At 40.0% G+C, this 21,897-nt stretch overlaps 2 protein-coding genes across 2 annotated transcripts in view; one reads left to right on the forward strand and one right to left on the reverse strand.

The window, feature by feature from the left end:
• Msh4 (mutS homolog 4) overlaps window positions 1-4,418 on the forward strand; it is a 45,039-nt gene extending 40,621 nt beyond the window's left edge. The window contains exons 19-20 of the mRNA XM_045138838.1: window positions 512-600; window positions 4,227-4,418. Of these exons, the coding sequence (XP_044994773.1) occupies window positions 512-600; window positions 4,227-4,418 (281 nt within the window). The remainder of the gene's footprint in view (window positions 1-511; window positions 601-4,226) is intronic.
• Window positions 4,419-11,514: 7,096 nt separating this feature from the next.
• Asb17 (ankyrin repeat and SOCS box containing 17) lies at window positions 11,515-21,626 on the reverse strand. Its single transcript, XM_004653630.2, has 3 exons — window positions 21,226-21,626; window positions 14,140-14,419; window positions 11,515-11,721 (listed from the first exon to the last, which is right to left on the reverse strand). The coding sequence occupies exons 1-3, from the start codon at window positions 21,624-21,626 to the stop codon at window positions 11,515-11,517; spliced, it is 888 nt and encodes a 295-aa protein (XP_004653687.1).
• Window positions 21,627-21,897: the final 271 nt, after the last annotated feature.

Raw genomic sequence — 21,897 nt, forward strand, 5'->3', positions numbered from 1 at the left:
TAAATATGGGGTTGCTTCTATTATTTAAAGCACTTGAAGTTTTGGCACACAGGGTAAATTCTATGTGAAATTAACACAATTACATTTGTCTCTAAAAACACACTAAAGTAGGCACCTACCACTGTATCTTCTGAGGAACTTCATTTTTATTGACATGCTAGGTAGAGGAGCATTCAGCTATAGGGCTGTCTCTGAGTCTAGACATTGTTGTCCCCTGGAAAAGACATGAGCCCTTGTAGCTCCTGGTAAAGTTTACTTGTAACTAGAATCATTATGTTAGTGTTTTCTAACTATCACTTTTCATTTATCTCAGAGGTATATTATGAGGGTAATTGGTTTCTCTGACAAGTAATTAAATATTATAATTGATAAGTTGTTGGCCAGACATTGGAAAGCTTAGCTGTGAGAACTGTTGCTTATAGAAAGGAAATTTAAATCTGCGAAGAAAATATTAATTAAAACAAACAAAACCCCAAAACAAACATATTGAAGCCAGATTTTATAATTTTAGGACTGAGAGCTGCAGAAGCATCATCCCTGCCACCATCGATTGTCATGGATGCCAGAGAAATCACAACCCACATCACAAGACAAATTTTGGTAAAAAGAAAAGACTTTCATCATTAGAAATTATGTGCTTTTCAAGTTAAAGTATTTTAGTATACATTTGTATTATGTCATTTGATCTAAGTGCATAATAGTATTAATAGTGAATATATTTAAGATAAAAGGATTAATTCCTAAGCAAAGGAAAATCCTTTCTACTTCTGAAAACTTGTTTAGATTTGGTCAATTACAAGTTTTCTTAACAAATCAGTAGGAAGATAGTTGAATTGATTTCCTACAAGTACTGCTGACTAACTTTATTTTGAGAAAACAAATCTATTTAAAATGAGCCTTAAAAGCAAAATCATTATTTGTACTTTTATAGTTTTCAAAGCCAATCTAACTATTATCATGCACTAAGGCTTATTTTTCTCCATGAACTAGTCATTTATAAATGATAAGCTGGGGGCTGAGGAAATGGCTTAGCAGAGATGAGTGCTTGCTATGCAAGCATGACAGCCTGAGGGGCCTGGCTCTCCCTGGAAAGCTGGGCATGGCCCCACATGCCTGTAACCCCAGTCCTGTGCAGAGTGGAGAACTGGTGAATCACCGGTTAGCCAGTCTGACCCAGTAGCTGCTCTGAGTTACTAAGAGGATTTTTCTCAAGGAAACATGTGTGTGAGTGGTAGAGAAGGATACCAATATTCTCCTCCAGCCTCCAAACACACACTTGTGCACATACCACACCTGCTGCACATACTAGAAAGCAGGAAGTCCCACACTGAAATCACATCTGTTGACTCAAAATTTGAATTTTTTAAGCTTTCTTTATAGTATTTCCAGAATCCACTATGTTGAGTATATTGAGTTACATGTAATGTGGAATTTTCATTAAGAGTAACTCTTCGTCTGTTGATGTTTTGTTTTGATTTGACTTTTGGAGTGGGGTACACAGTGTGTCACTCTGTAACACAGGCTGGCTTTGAGCTCCTGTCTCCCACATGCTGGGTTGTAGGAGCCATAGCACCAGTACTATCTGCCACTTTCTTTTTCTTTTGACCACTTCTCATCCTCTGGTCTCGGTGTCCCTCAACACAAAGTTCATCCTTCACTTTCCTTCATTCTGTCCTGTCTCAGTAACTGCAGATTGTTCTCTTTTGGCAGGTTTTGCTCTCCTACTTCTTTAATTACTCCTTTATCTTTTTCATTATAGTCTTTTCCCACTTACTAAATTTAGGTGTTTTCAAGATATTTGCCCGTCTTTAAAAAAACGTATTCTTGGGCTGGAGAGATGGCTTAGCGGTTAAGCGCTTGCCTGTGAAGCGTAAGGACACCGGTTCAAGGCTTGATTCCCTAGGACCCACGTTAGCAAGATGCACAAGGGGGTGCATGTGTCTGGAGCTCGTTTGCATTGGCGGAGGCCCTGGTGTGCCCATTCTCTCTCTCTCTGCCTCTTTCTCTGTATGTCGCTCTCAAATAAATAAACATAAAACAAAAAATTTTTAAAAAATGTATTCTTGGTGATTTCATCTCTTTTTACAGTTTCCATTATCATTTTTGGTAACTGAATCTATTATATAGTTTCTTTATTCTCCCCATTATTTCTCTTAATATCTTAACTTATTTGTGTGTGTTGGGGTGGTATCTGTGTCTGGATGTGTAGCCATGTGTGTGAAGGCCAGAGGTTGGTGTCAGGCATCTTTCTCGTCACTCTCTGCCTTCTTTTCTGAGACAAGCTCTCTTACTGCACCTAGTGCTCACACGTTTAGCTAGACTAGCTGTCCTGCTCCTGCAGACTGGGGTCCTCCTGTCTCCCCTCCCCAGTGCTGGGATTACTGGCACACATCCTCAAGGTGTCCAAACTCATGTCCTCTTGCTCGCATACCTGATTTGCTTGAGCTATTGCCCTAATTTCTTAATTTATTTTAGATCAAAAATTGAATTTCCATCTTCTGAGAAGCCCTCCCGATCTTTATAATTTCAAGTATCCCTGTCAGTAGGAGACATCTATGGATTTTGCTGTTAATCATTTATTTAGGATCATGTGGTCAAGTCTTTTGATTTTCCAATTCATCTTACACATGTCCACTGAGTTGTCTCCCACTGCATAGTTCTTGTCACATTTGCTTAAAGAAAAAATATTCCATTATTTATCAAATAAAGCCAAACTCATTAGCCCAGTGGTAAGAGTATTCTATAATTATTTCTCAAAATGATGCTTGAGGATCACCTGTGATACTGAGCACTATCTGAGATTTTCAAGTCTCCTGTGACTTAGTTTGCTAATTTTGCTTTAGGATCTCCTCTTTATTTGCGACGCCAACATTACATCATATCACTCCAGTTTGAATAATGTGCACTTCTGTTACATATCATTTCAACCTGATTGTATAACAGGTCTCTACTAGACCTGTTCTAGTTATTTTCCTATCCAGAATAATTCCCTTATGGGTACTTCTATCCATCGAGATTCATTCCAGGTCCTTCATTTTATTTAAGACTTTCTTGTCTATCCAGAAGTGAGCTTCCCTTCTTCTATGACCACTATAATCACTGCTGGAAGCACAGCTTTCCACCAGAAGACTATAAGCTGCTTGTGTCCCATCATCATGTCAGCTGGGTATGTGTGGACACGTGAACACAAGCTTTGGGCCTGGAGCACAGGTGAATACAGATGTCCAATAACTTCTTGAGATAAAACTAAAAATTAATGTATCACGTGGATGGGTAAACAATCTTATTCTACCTCACAGAATCTTACTCATTTACACACAGAGAGAGAAATTATATTACCTCTGGGAAACTTAGTAAGATTTTTCGTAGGTATTTGAGGTTAAAAATGCTTATTTCTCTGTCTCAAGCAAAGATGTGAATTAGGAATTAACCACAGAAAAGAATGTGTTAACTGTATTCCTAACCATGAGGGTTCAAGGACTGACTACAGTTTCTCCACAGTCCTATTTTACATATTATTTCTTGGATATCCTTTAGTATAGCTTTTTAGGAATGATAGTATCACTTCAAACAGCTGCTTTTATTTTTCAAATATATTTACTCATCAGCAAATATTTTCTTTCACCTCCAGCAATTTCTGTGTATGAACTCTCTTTAGGGGATGTTTTCTGATGATTCATCTTGTCCACTAATTTGTCTTTTAGTAAATAAAAATGATAGCAGAGTAGACTTCTTGTGACATTTAAAATCATGATTAATGCACAGCAATGAATAGCACACTTTCCCATGCCTTTTAAGACAAAAGGTGTTGGCAGAACCTATCTCTGTTGCATTTTCTATTCTATTCCTTTTTGGTATTTTGTTGAGGAAAGTGATCTACTTCGCAGGAATTTTTGTTACTGAAAAGCCATTTTCAAGGATATAAGGTTCTTTCATAAAATAGTAAACACTTGTGAGAAATTTAATTCTCCCACATAGTATGTATGTGTGTGTGTATTTTATATATATATATATATATATATATATATATATATATATATATATATATATATATATGGAGAGAGGGGGGGGTAGGGGAAGGGAAAGAGAGAGAAGATAGAACTGATATATCTAAAGGTATTAAACTTGAGTTCCTATTTCTGTGAAGGAGATAGAATAGTACATACATATGATTGAAGTAAGTAACACAGTGTTTCTATTTTAATTTACATGTATTTTAATAACAGCAAAACCACAGAAGTACCCCTGAGATGGAAAGACAGAGAGCTGTGTACCATCTAGCCACTAGACTTGTTCAAACTGCTCGGAACTCTCAGTTGGACCGAGACAAGTTACGGGTGTATTTAAGTAATCTCAAGAAGAAGTATGAGGAAGATTTCCCCAGGGCTGAAGAACTTCCAGAAAAGACTGAAGAATAATGACAGTCCACGTCTTGTACTAGTGAACTAGTTTATCATTGTGCAAGAACCAGAGTTCATCTCCTGAGAGAACAAAGACCTGATCAATTTTATATTTGAACTGAAAATTATATTATTTTAGCCACAGGATTCTTATCTATGTATTTTTATATGGAAAATATGTTAGTATAACTTTACAAATGGCATCTAATTAAAGGAAAGATTTTTATGTTACAATTTCTCTTGTGTTTGTCCTTAATACATTAAGTTTATACTTACGTTATAGTTCAAAATATTGTCATAAATATTTTAGTGTAAAAATGGCCTTTTAAGATCGGGAAACATACATCCTGACATAATACTCTGACCCAATAATTTCTTGACTAGTACCCAAAATTCTAACAGTAGATAGTTCTGAAGTTCATTAGAATGACACTGGGAATTTAAAAATATTACTTCCAAAGGGTGAAAGTAAACATTTTGTAATGTAGAGAGTTGCCCTGAAAGGAGCGCCATCACCACCACCCTTTTCGTTTTCTAGCTTGCTTCCTCAGCCTTCCCAGTCTTTCTCACTGGCTGTATGAAAAGCAGCAGAAATGTACGACAGGTGCATTTGCCTCCACTGTGGGCTCCCTGGGGAGCATTTCACAGGCCGTGTTTTCACAGACTGTGGCTTTCATCACAGTTTCAGAGCTTAGGGAAGGTCATTCTTGTTTTATAAAGGAGCAAAGAAAACAGCCTCCAGTTTTCAGAAACTGGGTAACTGGGGAGAGAGCTTCTGCCATCTTAAACACTTCACAAAATCAGGACCCAGAGGACCATGCTAGGGAGTGTGGGCCTTCTTCTCTTGGGCCACTAAGTATCTGGCATTCAGGGAGCAGGCTTAAATGTCTGGAGAGTGGCTGCAGGATCCATAAGAATCTGGCTGAGAAAATCACACACTGATAAGGCCATGATTTTCTCAATATGTGAATATTGCACTGTATTTAATAATAATATTTGCGGACTATTAAACTTGTTTTTAGCATTCAAACATTAATTGTGAGATAGATTGAAATGGTCATAATTTAAATGGCATACATACTTTCTTTTAAAGGTGAATGAAAATCAATGTTACTTTTACATTCAATGTATAAAATGTCTTGTTTGGTTACTTATATTTCCCAATGTCATGTTTTCAGACTTTCCCTGTATTTGAACTTTACCTGCTAAGTATATTTTAATTAACAGTATTTATAAAAAAGTATGTTATATGGTCTTCCTAAAAGCAGTTAGGTAATCTAGCCTTCAGGCATGTTTCAGACAGACCTTCTAGAAAGGGTGCTAGACTGAGAAAATAGGGGCGGGGGGAAGGGAGGGACAGTGAAAGGCAGCAGGGGAACCGGCAGGCAGAGCACTGGAGCCGCGGCACGGGTGCCCAGCCCTTTCCTCCTAGTAGACTGACTTTTAGGAATTTTCTTGGGCTGGAGAAATGGCTTAGTGGTTAAGGCACTTGCCCGTGAAGCCTAAGGACCCAGTTTCGATTCTCCAGGTCCCATGTAAGCCAGATGCACATGGTGGCGCATGCATCTAGAGTTCATTTGCAGTGGCTAGGGGCCCTGCCATGCCCATTCTCACACATTCTCTCTCTCCCACCCCTCTCTCTGTCTTTAATAAATAAAGAAAGAAAGATGAGTCTTTTTAAAAAAGAATTTTCTTCATCAATTAAAGCTTTTGATGTAAAAATTGTAACCACTGGTTAGTCTCTTTTATTATATATTTGAAAGACTGAAATAAAAGTAGGTCTGTTGCTTCCTTAAATTACTTGAGCTGTTTTGTGTATACCAGAAACATACAGCAAAGCAAACCAAATGCAGATAAAATTATACTATGAATAGAGGCGGATAAAGGGAGTTGGTCTGTCTTTAGTTTTAAGATCTACTTGCTCTTGTTTGCTTTCTCTAGAACTGTAGGAGATGATTGCCCACCTCAGCCTTGCGTCAGTGCACCTTGTCACAGTGGGCCTCCTTGACTTCCTCCGCACCTCTCTACACAGCTCTAGAGAAGCATGTAGGGTTGGTAGAGAAAGGGAGCTTATCCTCGTATTTGTGAATTCGTGTGTTTACTTGCAATTTTCACACTAAAATTAACTTTTTGACATAGTTTTATGGTTTTAATATTTCATATAGAGAAAGGGAGAGAATGGGCACATGTGGCCCACTACTGAATATGCACTCTAGGTCCATGTGTCACTTTGTGCACGGGGCTTTAAGTAGGTGCTGAGGAAGCCATCCTGGGCCATCGACTTTGCAAATAAGTGCCTTGAACTGCTAAGCCATCCTCCCAGCCTGAGTTTTAGCATACTTATAGGTTCATAGAACTACTCCATCAAAATCAGGATGAGAAAACTGTTCCATTGCCCCCAAAGATCACCTTGGTGTTATCTTTAACTGCTGCCTGGCAGTTACAGAGCGACTTCCTCTTCTTTTTTTTTCTTTTTTTCTTTTTTTTTTTAAAATTTTTATTTATTTTTTTAATTTTTATTAGCATTTTCCATGATTATAAAAAAATCCCGTGTTAATACCCTCCCTACCCCAGACTTCCTCTTCTTATAGTTTTACTTTTCTCCAGAATGTCCAAAAGATTTGATAGCATCCATTTCATTTATCCTGATGTCGTATGTTGGCTGCATGTTTGACTTCACGCACAGCTGTCCCTGTGCTTTCCAGGGCTGTCATACAGCCGCATGGTTGCTGCTCCTGTCAGCGTGCTTCTCCCCGCACCGCGTGAGCGAGCGCTCCGGGGCTCCTCACGGCAGCTGTTGTTACCATTGCTTCCTTTCCGCACTGTAGTGCTCACTGATGGTAGGGTAGAGCAACTAAACTGTTCTGATAATTCTTTAGCAAGCAGTGATATTTTGTGGGTTTTTTCCCTAATTTTTTATTTTTGCTTTTAATCTACTTTCCCTAGCAGCATAATTCTAATTTTTTAAATCAAAAGAAAAAAGAAAAAAATTAGGAGTCTTACAGAAAGTTAGAAATAAACTTAATTCAATAAATATAGCTTATGGAGCATGCAACACATTAGATGTCAGGGATACGAAAGATAGGATATTAAACTTGGCAGAGACGTCAGTGTGGCAAAGAGCAAAAGCATACTTTAGGATACGTCTTCAGTAACACAGTAGCATATTAAGATGATAGCACAGGGTGTATAATCTGTGTGTATCACAGGCAGCTTGAAGAATACCATGCCAGGATTTTAGGAACCAAGGATATTTACACAGAGGGATCAACATACGTAAAAACAGAGATGCAAAATAGTAAGCAATTTGGTTTCCTTGGATGGACAACATGAAGAATGAAGGGAAAGCTGGATGCTCTCAGGGCTTTGTCTGCGGACCTCTATGGAATTTGAAGGCATCTGTGCCTGGAGAAGTATGGGGTGGTAATGGCAATGCAGGTTATAAAATGGCCACAGTTGCATCTTATTTTATTTATTTATTTTTTTCTAATGGGCCTACCAGGGCTTCTAGCCACTGCAAATGAACTCCAGACACATGCGCTCCCTTGCGCATCTGGCTTATGTGGGTTCTGGGGAGTCCAACCTTGGCAAATTGCAGGCAAATGCCTTAGCTACTAAGCCATCTCTCCAGCCCCACAGTTGGATTTTAGTGAGATCATCAGAGTGGCAAAATGAACAACTTTGAGATAGCTGGTTAAACCAAGGGTCAATTAGACTAGGCAGTTTAAGATGATTTCAGCAGAGTTGATGGAAGTTAAAGATAGAAACAATGAGGGCTGGAGAGAAGGTTCAATGGATAAAGTGTTCATCATGTAACTTTGAGTACCTGAGTCCAGATCCTCAGACCCTACATCAAAGCCAGAATATGTGATGGACACCTATAGTAAGAAGGGAGGTGGAGACAATTTCCTGATAGCTGTGAGTAACAAGAAAAGACCCTGCCTCAAATGATAGAGAAGGCAGAACTGACCCAAAGTTGTCTTCTGACACGCGTATATATACACTCCCACACACAAACATGCACACACACCAAATAGAGAAAAAACAAATAAAAACTAATGAATGAATGCAATTTCAAAGATAGAACAGTGAAGATGGGACAATGCTTACAGGGGAGAGGAAAGGAGCAGAGAGAGAAAGAGGTGACATTGACCTGAAAGCTACTAAAGAGGTTGTATGACTGATAAACCAGAATTAGTGACTAATTTGGTTTTTCAGTGAAGGAAACATGTTGTGCATTGAGCAAAGGTGTGTTGAAGTTCCAACATTCATCCCTTAAAATATAACCTATTGGAAAGCTAAGATGAGTGAGGTCTTACTGGAGTAGGGGTCCCTAACATACTCATTAGCATACCAACATTTTAATATAACAAAAGAGGGCCTATGCAGCACAGGGAGAATGCCATGTGAGGTGGAGGGTTGGAAAAGACCAGCAGCTGGGGAGATACAAGAAAGGGTTCTGTCTTCAGAGGGAGCAAGGAACAAGTGACACCTTATGTTGGATTTACAGATTTCACATCTGTGAGGGATTAGGTTTGTTATTCAAAGCTAGAAAAATGACTCAGTGGTTAAAGGTGCTTGCTTACAAAGCCTGATGGCTCTGGTTTGATTCCCTGGTATTCATGGAAGCAAAATGTACAAAATTGTGCATGCATCTCCAGTTCATTTACAGTGGCAAGAGGCCCTGGCATAGCCATTTTCCCCTCTTCCTCTCTCTCTCTCTCTCTCTCTCTCTCTCTCTCTCTGCTTATAAATAAAATAAAATTTCTCCATCTCATGGTACTTTGTTATAGTAACTCTTTGAGCTAAAATCAAAGGGAAGAGCGAGATCTGATTTGGGGTGATGATATCACCAACTTTTTTGGAAAGCCTAGAAGAAATCAGTCCCAAAAAGTAGTTATCTTGTTCTCTAGGGTGGGTGTGGCCATGTTCAGAGAGTGACCATTGTCCATTCTCTAGGGTGAGTGTATCCATATTCAGAGGGTTGTTGGGCCCTGAGAGGCCTGGGCGTGAGGCCTAGCGGAACTTCCTGAGCCTAGCTAAAGTTTGGCGACCTGTCTGTGGCCAGCTAGGACTCAGCAAGACGCCTAATGGCTTCTTGCCTGCTACTTCTGCACAGGAGTTGGAATTATCATTTCAATAGTCACAGTTTACTATTGGCCCTTACCTCTTCCCCCATCCTAAAATCCCCGCCTTTGTCCCCAACATGATATAGGCAACTGTTTGTAACAATAAAGCGAGTTCCTGTGAGTTCCTGCTTCCACAAGACTACTGATTCGGTGTAGTTTTTCTCCAGTGACTAGGAAAGGTTTTTGAGTCTTCCGACGCTCTCCCTTCTCCTCAACCCCTTGGGGGAAACCAGCTGGCCTGGTCCCTCCTCAGCACTACCTACCCGCTGGGGAGGAGCCCAGCAGAGGGTGACTGTTGTCCATTCTCTAGGGTGGGCATGGCCATGTTCAGAGAGTGACTGTGGTCCATTCTCTAGGGTAGGTGTGGATATGCGCAGAGTAATGACTGAGCAGATTCAATGAGTTCAAGATGTGGTAACGGATAAGAAAAGGTTGGAATTGCAGAATAAATGTAAGAAGATAGGTGGAATATTTTCAGAAAAGTCACTGCATCTGTGTCAACAATCTCATTTGCTGATCTGCAAGAATAAAGGCAGCTTTTTGATTTATTTGTAATTTCTCATATTTTAACCAAATATGTGACTATCATATGTTATTACTAAAGAAAATATTCAGATGTTAATATGCTAAGTATAGAATGAAATTTGCTGTTTGTGGGGTTAAAGTATTCTACTATAACTGAATGTATTTTTTTTTTTTACTTTATTTATTTGAGAGCGACGGACAGAGAGAGAAAGAGGCAGATAGAGGGAGAGAGAGAATGGGCATGCCAGGGCCTCTAGCCACTGCAAACGAACTCCAGACGTGTGCGCCCCCTTGTGCATCTGGCTGACGTGGGTCCTGGGGAATGGAGCCTCGAACCAGGGTCCTTAAGGTTCACAGGCAAGCGCGTAACCACTGAGCCATCTCTCCAGCCCAGTTGAATGTATTTTAATTAAGTTTGTAAATAAACACTTCTGTAATTTCATTCTATAATGTAGTTGCATTAAGTGAAAGTGGAGGAAAAGGGAAAGTGTATGGTTCAGACAGGAAAAGTCTCTAATCCTCCTTATATAGAAGAGATGCTATCTGCAAACAGTGTGTGTCTGCCATGATCTTCCTCAGTGTTCACAAACATTCAAAGGAATCTAAATTTCTATGAATTTTTGAAAAAATTAAAAAAGGGAAAGTGTACTAGACAGCTTCATGTTGGTGAGATGAACTTCCAGACCAGGCACAGTTATGGAAGAAGAGATATTCATTGAAGCTTACAGATCCAGGGGAATTTCCATAATGGCCGAAGCTGGCCAGCTTTCACAGGTCCAGGCAGAGAGAGAGAAGCCACAAGCCAAATCCCTAAAACCACACCACAAACAAGCACACTTTAGGAACTCCAGGAACTTTGCATATCTTTAAATTGGAATTTCAAATCCACCACCACATTTTAGGGCTGGACCCTAAGATCCATCCACTCAGTGACACCTCCTCCAGCCAAGTGGCTGGAAATCCAAAATCTTTGAGGGTGGGGGCATTTGCCCAAACTGCCACAGAAAGTCATCTAATCATATTGTTCCATGTCTTTGTGATTTGTTATGGTCTGGTCTGTTTTTCTTTTTTTTTTTAAGAGACTATAGTAGTAATACAACTAGTTATGTTACTGTAGGACCAGAGTACTCTTCTTATGAATTGTCAAAATTTTGGTAACCCCCAGACTCAAAGTGGACAGAACTGCTGCCACCTGTTGTAATTTGCTAAAATGGGTTCAAGACTATCCAGTAATAAGCTGGACCCTATCTTTGTGTGATAATGCATTAACTTGTTCTGCTGTCTAGAGAGTAACAGAGGGAGCGATACATTGTCTAAAGAGGGTTGAGCTTAGGACACCATGTGAAAATACTCTTTCTAACAGAACGTTTGGTGCAGCAAACGCTTCCATGAAGTTGTTTATTAACGTCTAAGTTGTACAGTGGTGAGCATCCCTAAGGAACGTAGCATAAAGGCACATGCTAGCTTTCTAAATTGAGGTAGCTCTGTATACGAGCTGGAATTAGAAGTGAAAATATTCCATTTGGGAGCATATTGTTGGCCAGCAGTTGAGTCCTGATGGTTATTCTGCAGAGGTGTACTAGTTCACACGGATCCTTGTATCGGGTGGAAGGAATGAAGTCCAACCAGTTGGGAATGATTGGCCGTCTCCCTAAACTCAGCTGTGTCTAAAGAAAAGAAAAAAACAGCTTAGTTTTAACCATCAGGATGGACCTACTTATTAACACTTTATGTTTTGTTTAATTCCAGAGAAGTCTGCAGTCATTATTGTCAACATGATGATAAACTGCCATTAACTGGGAGACTATAGAAATTACCACTGCTCAGGTCTTATTTCAGCAATTCTGATTCTGTTGACATAGGGGATTCAACATAGACAGTGCAAATCCCAAAGTTTCTCCAAGTGGTGTACCAATGAAAAGTAAAAAAGAAGACCTTCTCAAATGAAAAGGTTCCTTTTGAAGTTCCAGGAAGCCTCTTTCTTTCTTCCTTCCTTCCTTTCTTTCTTTCTTTCTTTCTTTCTTTCTTTCTTTCTTTCTTTCTTTCTTTCTTTCTTTCTATCTTTCCTTTCTTCCTTTCTCTTTCTTTCTTTCTTTCTTTCTTTCTTTCTTTCTTTCTTTCTTTCTTTCTTTCTTTCTTTCTTTCAAATGATTTAGATGTAAAGTCCAAGTGTCAACAAAAGACTGACTTAGAAGGGCATTGCTGTATTAGAGATAGTTTCCCAGTAGAACCTATACTCTCTAGGTTCCATGGCACTTTTTTTTGTTTGTTTGTTTGTTTTTGTTTTTCAAGGTAGGGTCTCATTCTGGTCCAGGCTGACCTGGAATTCACTCTGTAGTCTCAGGGTGGCCTTGAACTCACGGCGATCCTCCTACCTCTGCCTCCTGAGTGCTGGGATTAAAGGCGTGCGCCACCACGCCCGGCTTCCATGGCACTTTTAATTACCCAGTTATAATCAACATGTATATATTCATTATTTATTCAACTGTCACCTATTTAAAGAATGTCTGATATACATTATTCAATACATTCAATGTTGTGGTAGGTGCTGCTGGATAATTCCTATGGCGTACAAAACAGACTCAGTTTCTGTGCTTACAAGTCCTATGGCATAGGGGTCAAAACATCGAAACCTAGTATAATCAAATATATGCTTACCCAGGTTAGCTTACCAACGCAAAGTAGGGGAGACTTCCCTTCCAGCCGCTCAGGCAAGATCCCTCAACTTCTTACAGGTCTACTTTTCTGCATCTTACTAACTTTAGCTGGGACCCAGTAATAAATTCATTACCACTCAGACAGGTGACTATGGTCGTCTCATTCTATCCTAGTACTTTACTGCTACAGCATTCATAATTTAAAACGGCTCTGTCCTATAATATTTGTGCAGGACAGTTCTGACAGGACAAAAAGCACAGGTTATAGAAAATGTGAACAATGTTAAGTAGTTCTAAAATAGGTTGCTGTAATAATTTCAACAGTTTGCTTTCCTTACATTTGGCCTGTGCGTTGATGTTGTCTGTTGAGGCTTCAATGACAAACAACAAAGCTGTACCTCTCATGACTCTATTTCTGAAGTTTGTCTTTTAAAGATTGTGGAACTGTTGGATTGTTGGTAACTTCACTGGTTGAAATTTAGAGGAATAACTTTCTAGGAAGCAGATTAATTTCTTGTTACTAGTGGATGTGTTGTATTTGAATGATACTACAACATGCAGTTCCATTTTCCATGTGATGCGTTTTCTGTCCTCTAAACTTGGTCTATTCCAAAAACCTTATTAAGGAGAACATTTCTACATATCTGAGATATTTTCAGTTGAATAAATATTTTAAGCCTTGATTATTTCTATAATGCTTAACATTGCTTTGGGATCTTGAATAGAAAAACTTCTTTCTTAGTGTGTGATTATATTTGTGGAAGAGAAATGGAACTGTCCTTTTGAAATATTCTGTTGAGAGCAAACTGTTAATTTATTTATTTTGTTGCTATAAGATGGAAAACACAGCTTGTTATTAGAGTTATAATACATATATACTCAGTAACATAAACAGCAAATTTAACTTAAAATTTATATTTGCAAAATCAATACTTTAAAGGACTAATTTTTTTAGTTAATTTGGATTTTGCATCATATTTTTAATTAGTTAATATGTACGTAATGATTACTTTGCTATTGAGTATAATCTGCAAATTAAAATTAACTTAATTTTGGAGGACGGGGGTCCCGCAGTAGCTGAGAGCGCTTGCTGCACAGCACGAAGGCCTGAGCGACCGCGGCCACCTCCTGAGCACCCACATCAACCGCTGGGCACGGCCAAGCACACTTGTAGCCCCAGTCCTGTGGGGAGTGGAGACCAGAGAATTTCTGGGGATCACTGGTCAGATAGTGTGATCGAAGCCCAGCAGCTGTTGGTTCAGTTAGAGACATTGTTCCAAGGAAATACAGGGGTGAGCAGTAGGGGAGACACCTGACGTTCTCCTTTGCTTTCATGGGTGTGCACACATGCACACACACACTCTCTCTCACACACACACACACCTTGTAAACCTCACCAGCATTGGACCATTATCCCAGAAAGCTCACCTCTATCTCCCTGATGGAGATGGCAGGAAGCACTCTGGAACACAGCACTAGACACGTTTTGGCATCTTCTTGGATGTCGATCAACTCGTGATCAACCATTATCCTTACCCTCGAAGGGTAGAGCAGGATTGTCAGGACAATATTGATAGGACTTTTTTCTCTTTCTAGGATTCCATACTGCAGGAGTATTTTTAAGATATTCGACTGTCTTGTCTGAGCCACATAGAGTAAAGGTGTGATGCCACTCAATGGGCTTGGACAGTAGACTGGTGTAAAAGTTCTGAAATCACGGACAAATTAGACATGTTATACACACTGTCATAGCAGAAGTGGGAAAAAGTTATTACCTTTAACAACAAGTGTCTTACCTTTGCATAAAATGCATATAATTGACATTTACATGTGATGTCTTAGAAAAAGTTTGACACTTTATGAATCCAGATTGCACCTGAGGGATAAAAGAAAACTACCACCAAATCTCTAAGGCTCCTTTTGTGTTTGTAAAAATAAACAAACCAAAAAGTTTCACAGTGTGTGCAACACGTTTGCTTTCAGTCATAGAAATTCTGTTTCTCATTTGAGAAATTCACACTGATTGGGAAGGAATTATAAAACTCATGAAACTGCAAAATCCAAAATAGAACTGAAGACATTTTCATTTCATGATATTAATAAATGTACATGATCATATTGATATCTTTTTGTTTGTCTTTGTTCTTGGTTATGTTTCCAACTTGAATTGAGAGTGGACACTAGATGAGAAAGAAAGAAATACAGTCGCCTTAATTCTGTTCTTCTGCTTTAATAAGAATTGTTGTTCATGGGCATGAGAAGTATGAATTATGGGTAGAGCTACATCAGGTTTCTCAAGGATACAATTTTTTATCCCTTCTGCACAAGTAAAGTAGATAATCGCTATTCAGCCTGGGCTGTATAAGATCCTATTTCAAAACACAATACAAAAAAGGAATCTACTTTAAAATCTTTTTGTTAGAGTGCCACATAGCAGCCAGATGTCAAACTTTATTCCCCATTGTGGCAGAGATGAAAATTTTGATTGTGTAAAGTTCTGCACTGTTTGCATTTGTGTCCTTTAGTAGGCTTTGACGCTCTGCACTGGGTTGGTTACTGTAAGCCTAGAGCAAACAGTGGTGGTGGCATCTCAGATCACAGGAAATCGTATATTGCCCTTGATTTTGCCAAGCAACATGACTTTTCCTACTAAGCAAAGGGAAATTTGATTAATGATCTTTGTCTCTGCACTTCTCCTAATGGGCCTGATAAATATTAAGGTATTCTTCACAATGTCACATACACACACACAATATCACACACCGGTCTTAGGCAACTGTACTGAGCGAGGGAAGCAGAACTTTCGTTGTGGAGAGGACAGCCAACATGGTGGAATGATGTGCACGGCGCTCTCTCTTTCAGCTATCTGAATAGGTGTCCCTGGATGCCGAGGGCAATGCTGGGTCCACAGGAGGCACTCAAATGTTTGTTCATTGGAATTTGCTTTCAATCCAAAGAAGATTTTTGTGATGTCTACTCATTAAACTTTTCAGAGCCCAGCTATCTGGCTATTTCTTAAGAAGGTATTTGATTTGGCCTTGTAAAGTATGGAAATGTAGGTGATTTAGAGACAAATGACACCATAAGTGGTCATTATTAAGATTTAGAAAGACTGATTGATTCAGAGATACTAAAATTAACATTGCCTTTAGAAGATTAAATAAATATTGAAAAATGTTTAAAACATGACTAAAACGCAAATAGGTTTAAATGAGATTGATAAGTCTAATCTGCATCTAAATGACATGTGATTAATCCTCATGTTTAAAGAGTATGGTACTATAAACCAAAATTTTCTTAATCTGTACTGACAGTTAATTATAAAAGTATCTCCTTATATGGGTTGAGGAAAGAAAAGCAAGAATCCATTTTTAAATGTAAGGTTAATGAACTGAACCCTCCATATCTGAAAACTTGTCATAAATGCTGAGGAAATGAGAGCCGGTGTTTCCACACAGATAGATGTGCAGGAGGTGGCTCCGTTATGTAACTACACCTATGTCTAGTTTTTGTGCAGATTCTCCTGGTCTTCTGGCTGACAAATTTAGCAGTCATTTCTTCAGAATAATTTGATCTCTGTGGTATTTGAACTGACTTTTCATTCGTTTTAATAAATATTGAATACCTATTAAATACTGGCCACTTTGTTAGGTAGTTGTAGTACATTATTGAATAAAGTAAAAATGCTTTCTGTCTTAATTATGCTATAGGGAGGATGACTAACAACATGGGTGGATGAAGGAAACAAGTGACTTTTTCAAAAAATGTTACTTATTTGAAAGAGAGAGAGAGAGTGCGTGAGTGTGTGTGTTTGTGTTTGGATACACTAGGGCCTCTTGGCACTGCACACAAACTCCAGATACATGTGCCATCTTGTGCATCTAGTTTTACACAGGTACTAGGGAATCAAACCTGGAAAGGCAGGCTTTGCTGTATCTGTCTGTCTGTCTATCTATCTATCTATCTATCTATCTATCTATCTATCTATCATTTATTATTGCAAGAGAAGAACAGGAAGAGAGAGGATGGGCATGCCAGGGCCTCCAGCCGTTGCAAACAACTCCGGATGCATATTTTGTGTACCTGACTTTTTGTGGGTACTGGGAAATCAAACCCAGTTTGTTAGGCTCTGCAAGCAAGTGCCTTAACCACTGAGTCATCTCTCCAGCCCAAGCAGGCTTTACAAACAAGGGCCTTATCCTCCAAGCCTTCTCCTGAGCACCCGACTAGCCAGTGATACTGCTCTGGAATACAGATGGAGTGTGAAGTGGAACAGGACAAGGAGGCTTCTGCTGGGAGGCTTAGTGGGGGTGCTTTGCAGTTTCAGTGGATGGTAGTGCAGGATATCACTGCCAGGGGACATCTGGGCCAAGACCAGTAGACAGAGAAGTTCACCATATGGATATAGAAGGGCCCAAAGGCAAGAGAGTGTCTCTGGAGTGGTGAAGGAAGAAAAGGAGTCAGAGAGGCCCAGAGGATGACCTGGGAAATTGGACACCTTTTGGATAACAATGAGAATCACTGTTCTGAAGGAATGAGTGGAACAGAATGGAATGGGAGAACAACAAAATAAGCCATTGGAGGTTTGGGGCACTAGAGTGACATGATCTGTCTTTTGTTGAGAATCTGTGGGACAACAGAAGGAAGTCACTTAGCTTAGAAGATGGTGATAGTGAAGCAGGCTATATTATGCAAATTACTTGCAGGTAGATGTAACCAACTACACCCTAACAGATTAAAAGTGACATGTAAGAAAAAGACATGAGGGATGGAAGCACATACTTGGCCACCTCCAGCACATCCATATTTGAGTACCTCTGGGGAAGTTCAGACGCTCATATTCAGGTGTCTGGTTGTGACTATTGTGGTAAGCTGAGTAACAGCCCTCAATGTGGCAAATGAACCATCATTTATGATTATGGTTATGGTTAAAGTGAGTGAAATACAAATCAAAACCACACTGAGACTCCATCTCACCCATTCTATTGTCAAGGAAACAAAGCTGGTGCAGGTGTTTGGAAAAGAGGAACCCTTATACACTCTGATGGGAATGTAAACTGGTACAGTCATTATGGAAATCGGTGTGGAGTTTCCTCAAGAAACTAAGACTGGGACTACTCTGTGACCCGGCTGTGCCATTCCTGGCTGTGAACACACAAGTGACTCAGTCAGCATCCCCTGGAGTACTTGGACACCCACATGTATTCTGTACTTTTTAGAATGCCAAAAACAGGGATCCAGCCTAGCAACACACCAGTGGATTGGTGGATTAAGAAAATGTGGCATATATACACAATGGAGTTTAGCTCATCCACAAAAAAGAATGAAATTATATTATTTTCAGGAATATGGATGAATCTGGAGATATTAAGTGAGACAAGCAGACTTAGACAAAGATCACATTTTCTCTCATCCACAGAATCAAGGTTTTTAAAGAAATATGAAAGTATTATTTTTGAAAAGGAAAGGACCAGCAGGGGGAAGAGGAATGAAGATGAGTAAAATGTGTTATACACATGCCTGAAAATGACATAATGAAACCCATTATTTTGTACAGTAAACACATGCTAACAAAAATTATGGGGCTGGAGAGATGGCTTAGTGGTTAAGTGGTTGCCTGTGAAGCCTAAGGACCCTGGTTCGAGGCTCGATTCTCCAGGACCCACGTTAGCCAGATGCACAAGGGGGTGCACACATCTGGAGTTCATTTGCAGTGGTTGGAAGCCCTGGCACACCCATTCTCTCCCTCTCTCTCTCTTGGAGTCTTGGAGTGTGTCTACTTGTAATTGCTCCACCCCAGGAATATGTACACACATTGTTATCATTATAGGGAAATTATCAAGTTGGTATGCATACAAAGGAAGGTACCCAACGAATGATGCTGTTATAGAAACAGAACAACAGGCAGTAGGAACATTAAAGTATTCATTATAAGGACATAATAGTTGTGTTCAAATATTTGAGAGATTTTTGTATAGAAGAGAGGGTAAATAGATTTTGTTATAGCTATGAGGGCAGAAATAGAAAAATGGAGGCAGGTTTTGACATACCCTCTAGAGTAGGAAGCAGAAAGCACCTTTCAAAAACTACCATCTTGGGCTGGAGAGATGGCTTAGCGGTTAAGCACTTGCCTATGAAGCCTAAGGACCCCGGTTCAAGGCTCGGTTCCCCAGGACCCATGTTAGCCAGATGCACAAGGGGGAGCATGCATCTAGAGTTCATTTGCAGTGACTGGAAGCCCTGGCATGCCCATTCTCAATCTCTCTCTCTCTCTCTCTCTCTCTCTCTCTCTCTCTCTCTCTCTCTCTGTCACTCTCAAATAAACAAATAAATAAGTAAAAATTTAAAAAACTACCATCTTTAATGAAATCTTGTCTGAGAGCTTGCTTCCTGTCTGGCATCATGTTGGCACTGAGTAGCCAATAGTGAAGCAGTGATATTTCCTGCTCCCTGGAGCTTACTTTCAATGAGGAGAGGGAGAGAAGGTAAATTGGTGTAGCCATTGTGTAAATCTGCTTGAAGGAGTCTCCACAAGCTAAAATTAGAACTACCATGTGATCCAGCTATACCACTGCAGGGTATACGCCAAAGAGGTACCTGCACATCCATGTTTATTGCTGCACTATTCACAATAGCTAAGTTATAGGACCAGCCTAGATGTCCATCAATAGAACAGATAAAGTAGATGTGATACACATACACAATGATACTGTATTCAGCCATAAAGAATGAATTTATAACATTTGTGGGAAAATGGATGGAACTGAGATCATGTTGAGTGAAGTGAGTCAGGCTCAGAAAGACAGATGTCATGTATCTTCTCCCATATGTGCAATCTAAGTTCAAATATGAATACATGCATACATATGTGTGACTTGAAAGGGGAGGTGAAATCCAAGAGGGAGAAATGTGGAAGAAAGACAGAATATCTCATGTTGTCCCATGCAGAGTGTAATGTGACTATGTTCATGTCCATATAGATATCTGATGTGAAAGCAGAGGGAGAATGACGTAGAGTGAGAAAGGGACCTTGTGAGATGGGGCAGGAACTGGGCGGGGCAAATATGAACCAGGTACAGTGATTAGTGTGGTGATGTCATAATGAAGCCCATTATTTTACATGCTACCTAAAGAAGTCAAAAACAACCCAAGTCTGTTGCTGTTGTCTATCTGGGGCGTGGGGTGTGACAGTGGCTTCCCCGAGTTAGAAAGGGAGGTGGCAACATAGAACTAGGATCTGTTCAGAGCGAGTCAACAGGGCTTGCTAAGGTGTTGGCAAAGGAAGAAAATAATCAAGAATAAATCCCAGATATTCGCCTTGAGCAGCAGGAGCTGATAAGAAAGAGGAGCAGGGAGAAGGTTCAGTCTGCTGTGGAGACAGATGAGTCTGAGCAGTGACTTGTCTCGTTCCACATAGCAGTCAGATAGACGGTAGGGGAGTCTGGAGATGTCAGCGGGAGTCACTGCCTTGCTCATAACATTCAAAGTAGCAGGAGAAGGTAAATCTTTGCAGGAAAGTGCATATCTAGAAAGCAGAGAATGCTCGTCTCTTGCCAGCAGAGCCATCCAAGCTCAGGCCATGGAGCGCCCCAGGCCTGCTGTGCAGAGAAAGGGTTTGCCAGAGGACCTCTGCGCTTCAGCCACCTCTCAAGTCCTGGTCCTGAAGTTCTAACTCAGCCTGTGGATTGTACATCCTAGGTTGTACATCACCCATACCTCCATGTCAACTTTGGTTAATTTTAAAGCTGTTAATGAGAATGTAGAACATATCTCAAATGTAGAGTGCTTCCCTGGCATGGGGAGGCTTGGGGTTCCATCCTCAGCAACACATGCGAGCGTGCACACACAGGCACACACAGCATCAACAATCCTCTGCATCCCATCCACTGGGTGCCTGTCTTCCTTTCACTTTGGGTTATCATTTCCCCACTCCCTTCCACATTTAGCACTTTTTGTTGATTATCTCTTTTTATTTTCGGTTATCATGTCCCCTCTCCGCTTCCATATTTAACTCTTGTTATTGACTTTCTCTTCTTTTCATTTCTGATTATCACTTCCCCTCTCCCTTTCTATAGTTAACTCTTTTGTTGATTTTCTCTTCTGCCTTACACCATTTTCCTCCCTCAGGACAGGGCCAAGGCTACATATGTATGGACGTTGGCCTACTGAGTAGCTCTTAGCTTCAGACTCATGTCATAGCTCCTTCAAAGCAGTGAAAAGGTCCTTGAAGAGAGGGGCTACTTAATAATGTTTCCAAACTATGGCCAGCACGGTGAAGAACAGCCACTGTTCCATCGGGCAGAGTCTGAACTGGCCGAGGGTGTAACTGTTCCTAAGCGTCTAGGTCTCATGGCACACCCACTATGTAGTGCAGGAATAGAGGAACAGATAAACCAGGCTCCTGATCCATGTACAGCTACTAGATATGCCAATTTTACAAAAACAACTCTCCTAATGACAAACTTTTATGGTAAGAAAAGAAGACACACACACACATACACACAAGATGGTTACCTCCATATCAGTGCCAGGTTGCAGCTTCTGTCTTGAACGTAATCTTTCGTCTTCTTGAGAAGCAATTCCACAAAGTCAGGATTACCTTTTCTGGCAAAAACCCAGTATAGAATTGTATTCACGCATATCTCAGTAAATTCCAGGTTAAAATTGAACTCAAAACGGTATCCTGATTTTTCCACAAATGCTATATAGTCAGTGAGTAGTATGTCAAAGCCTTCCAAGTCAACATACCTCAGGATTTTTGCCAGGGTTCTGTAAATCCTGGGTTCATAACAGTGATAACCCCATTGACCCAAAAACTGCAAGGAGGGTCTCTTAACAATTCTGTCAATGAGATTGCAGAATATATTGCCTCTTGGAAAAGAAGCCTTGTGACATAACTTGAAAGAGTTATTCATTGCTTCTTAAGGATAGAAATAAAATCACAGGCAGGCATACTGTAATCTTTAGTTACATGTTTTGATACTGTGGGAGGCTGTATTCCACACACACAAGGCACCCCTCAGACTTCACCCAAAATAAAGTAGGTCATGGGTGATATCACAATAGACACAGAGCTGTCATCAGCATAGGTCACAAATGTGAAAGTGTAATTAGTGACATGGGAAAGAGTCAGTGGACAGCACTGGCCTGCAGGGGAGCTAAGAGCAAATATGTTCAACTTTCCTT

Source organism: Jaculus jaculus, chromosome 19 (genome assembly GCF_020740685.1).
Source record: "Jaculus jaculus isolate mJacJac1 chromosome 19, mJacJac1.mat.Y.cur, whole genome shotgun sequence".
NCBI classification, from domain to species: Eukaryota; Metazoa; Chordata; class Mammalia; order Rodentia; family Dipodidae; genus Jaculus; species Jaculus jaculus.

Excerpts from the sequence above, each read along its gene's own strand:
- Asb17 (XM_004653630.2), bottom strand. The coding sequence starts at position 21,626 with ATGAATAACTCTTTCAAGTTATGTCACAAGGCTTCTTTTCCAAGAGGC. Across the intron at positions 14,420-21,225 it reads AACCTGGCACTGATATGGAG|AACTTTTACACCAGTCTACT; the intron begins GTAACCATCTTG and ends CCGTGATTTCAG. Across the intron at positions 11,722-14,139 it reads TCTCCATCAGGGAGATAGAG|ACACAGCTGAGTTTAGGGAG; the intron begins GTGAGCTTTCTG and ends TCTTTTCTTTAG.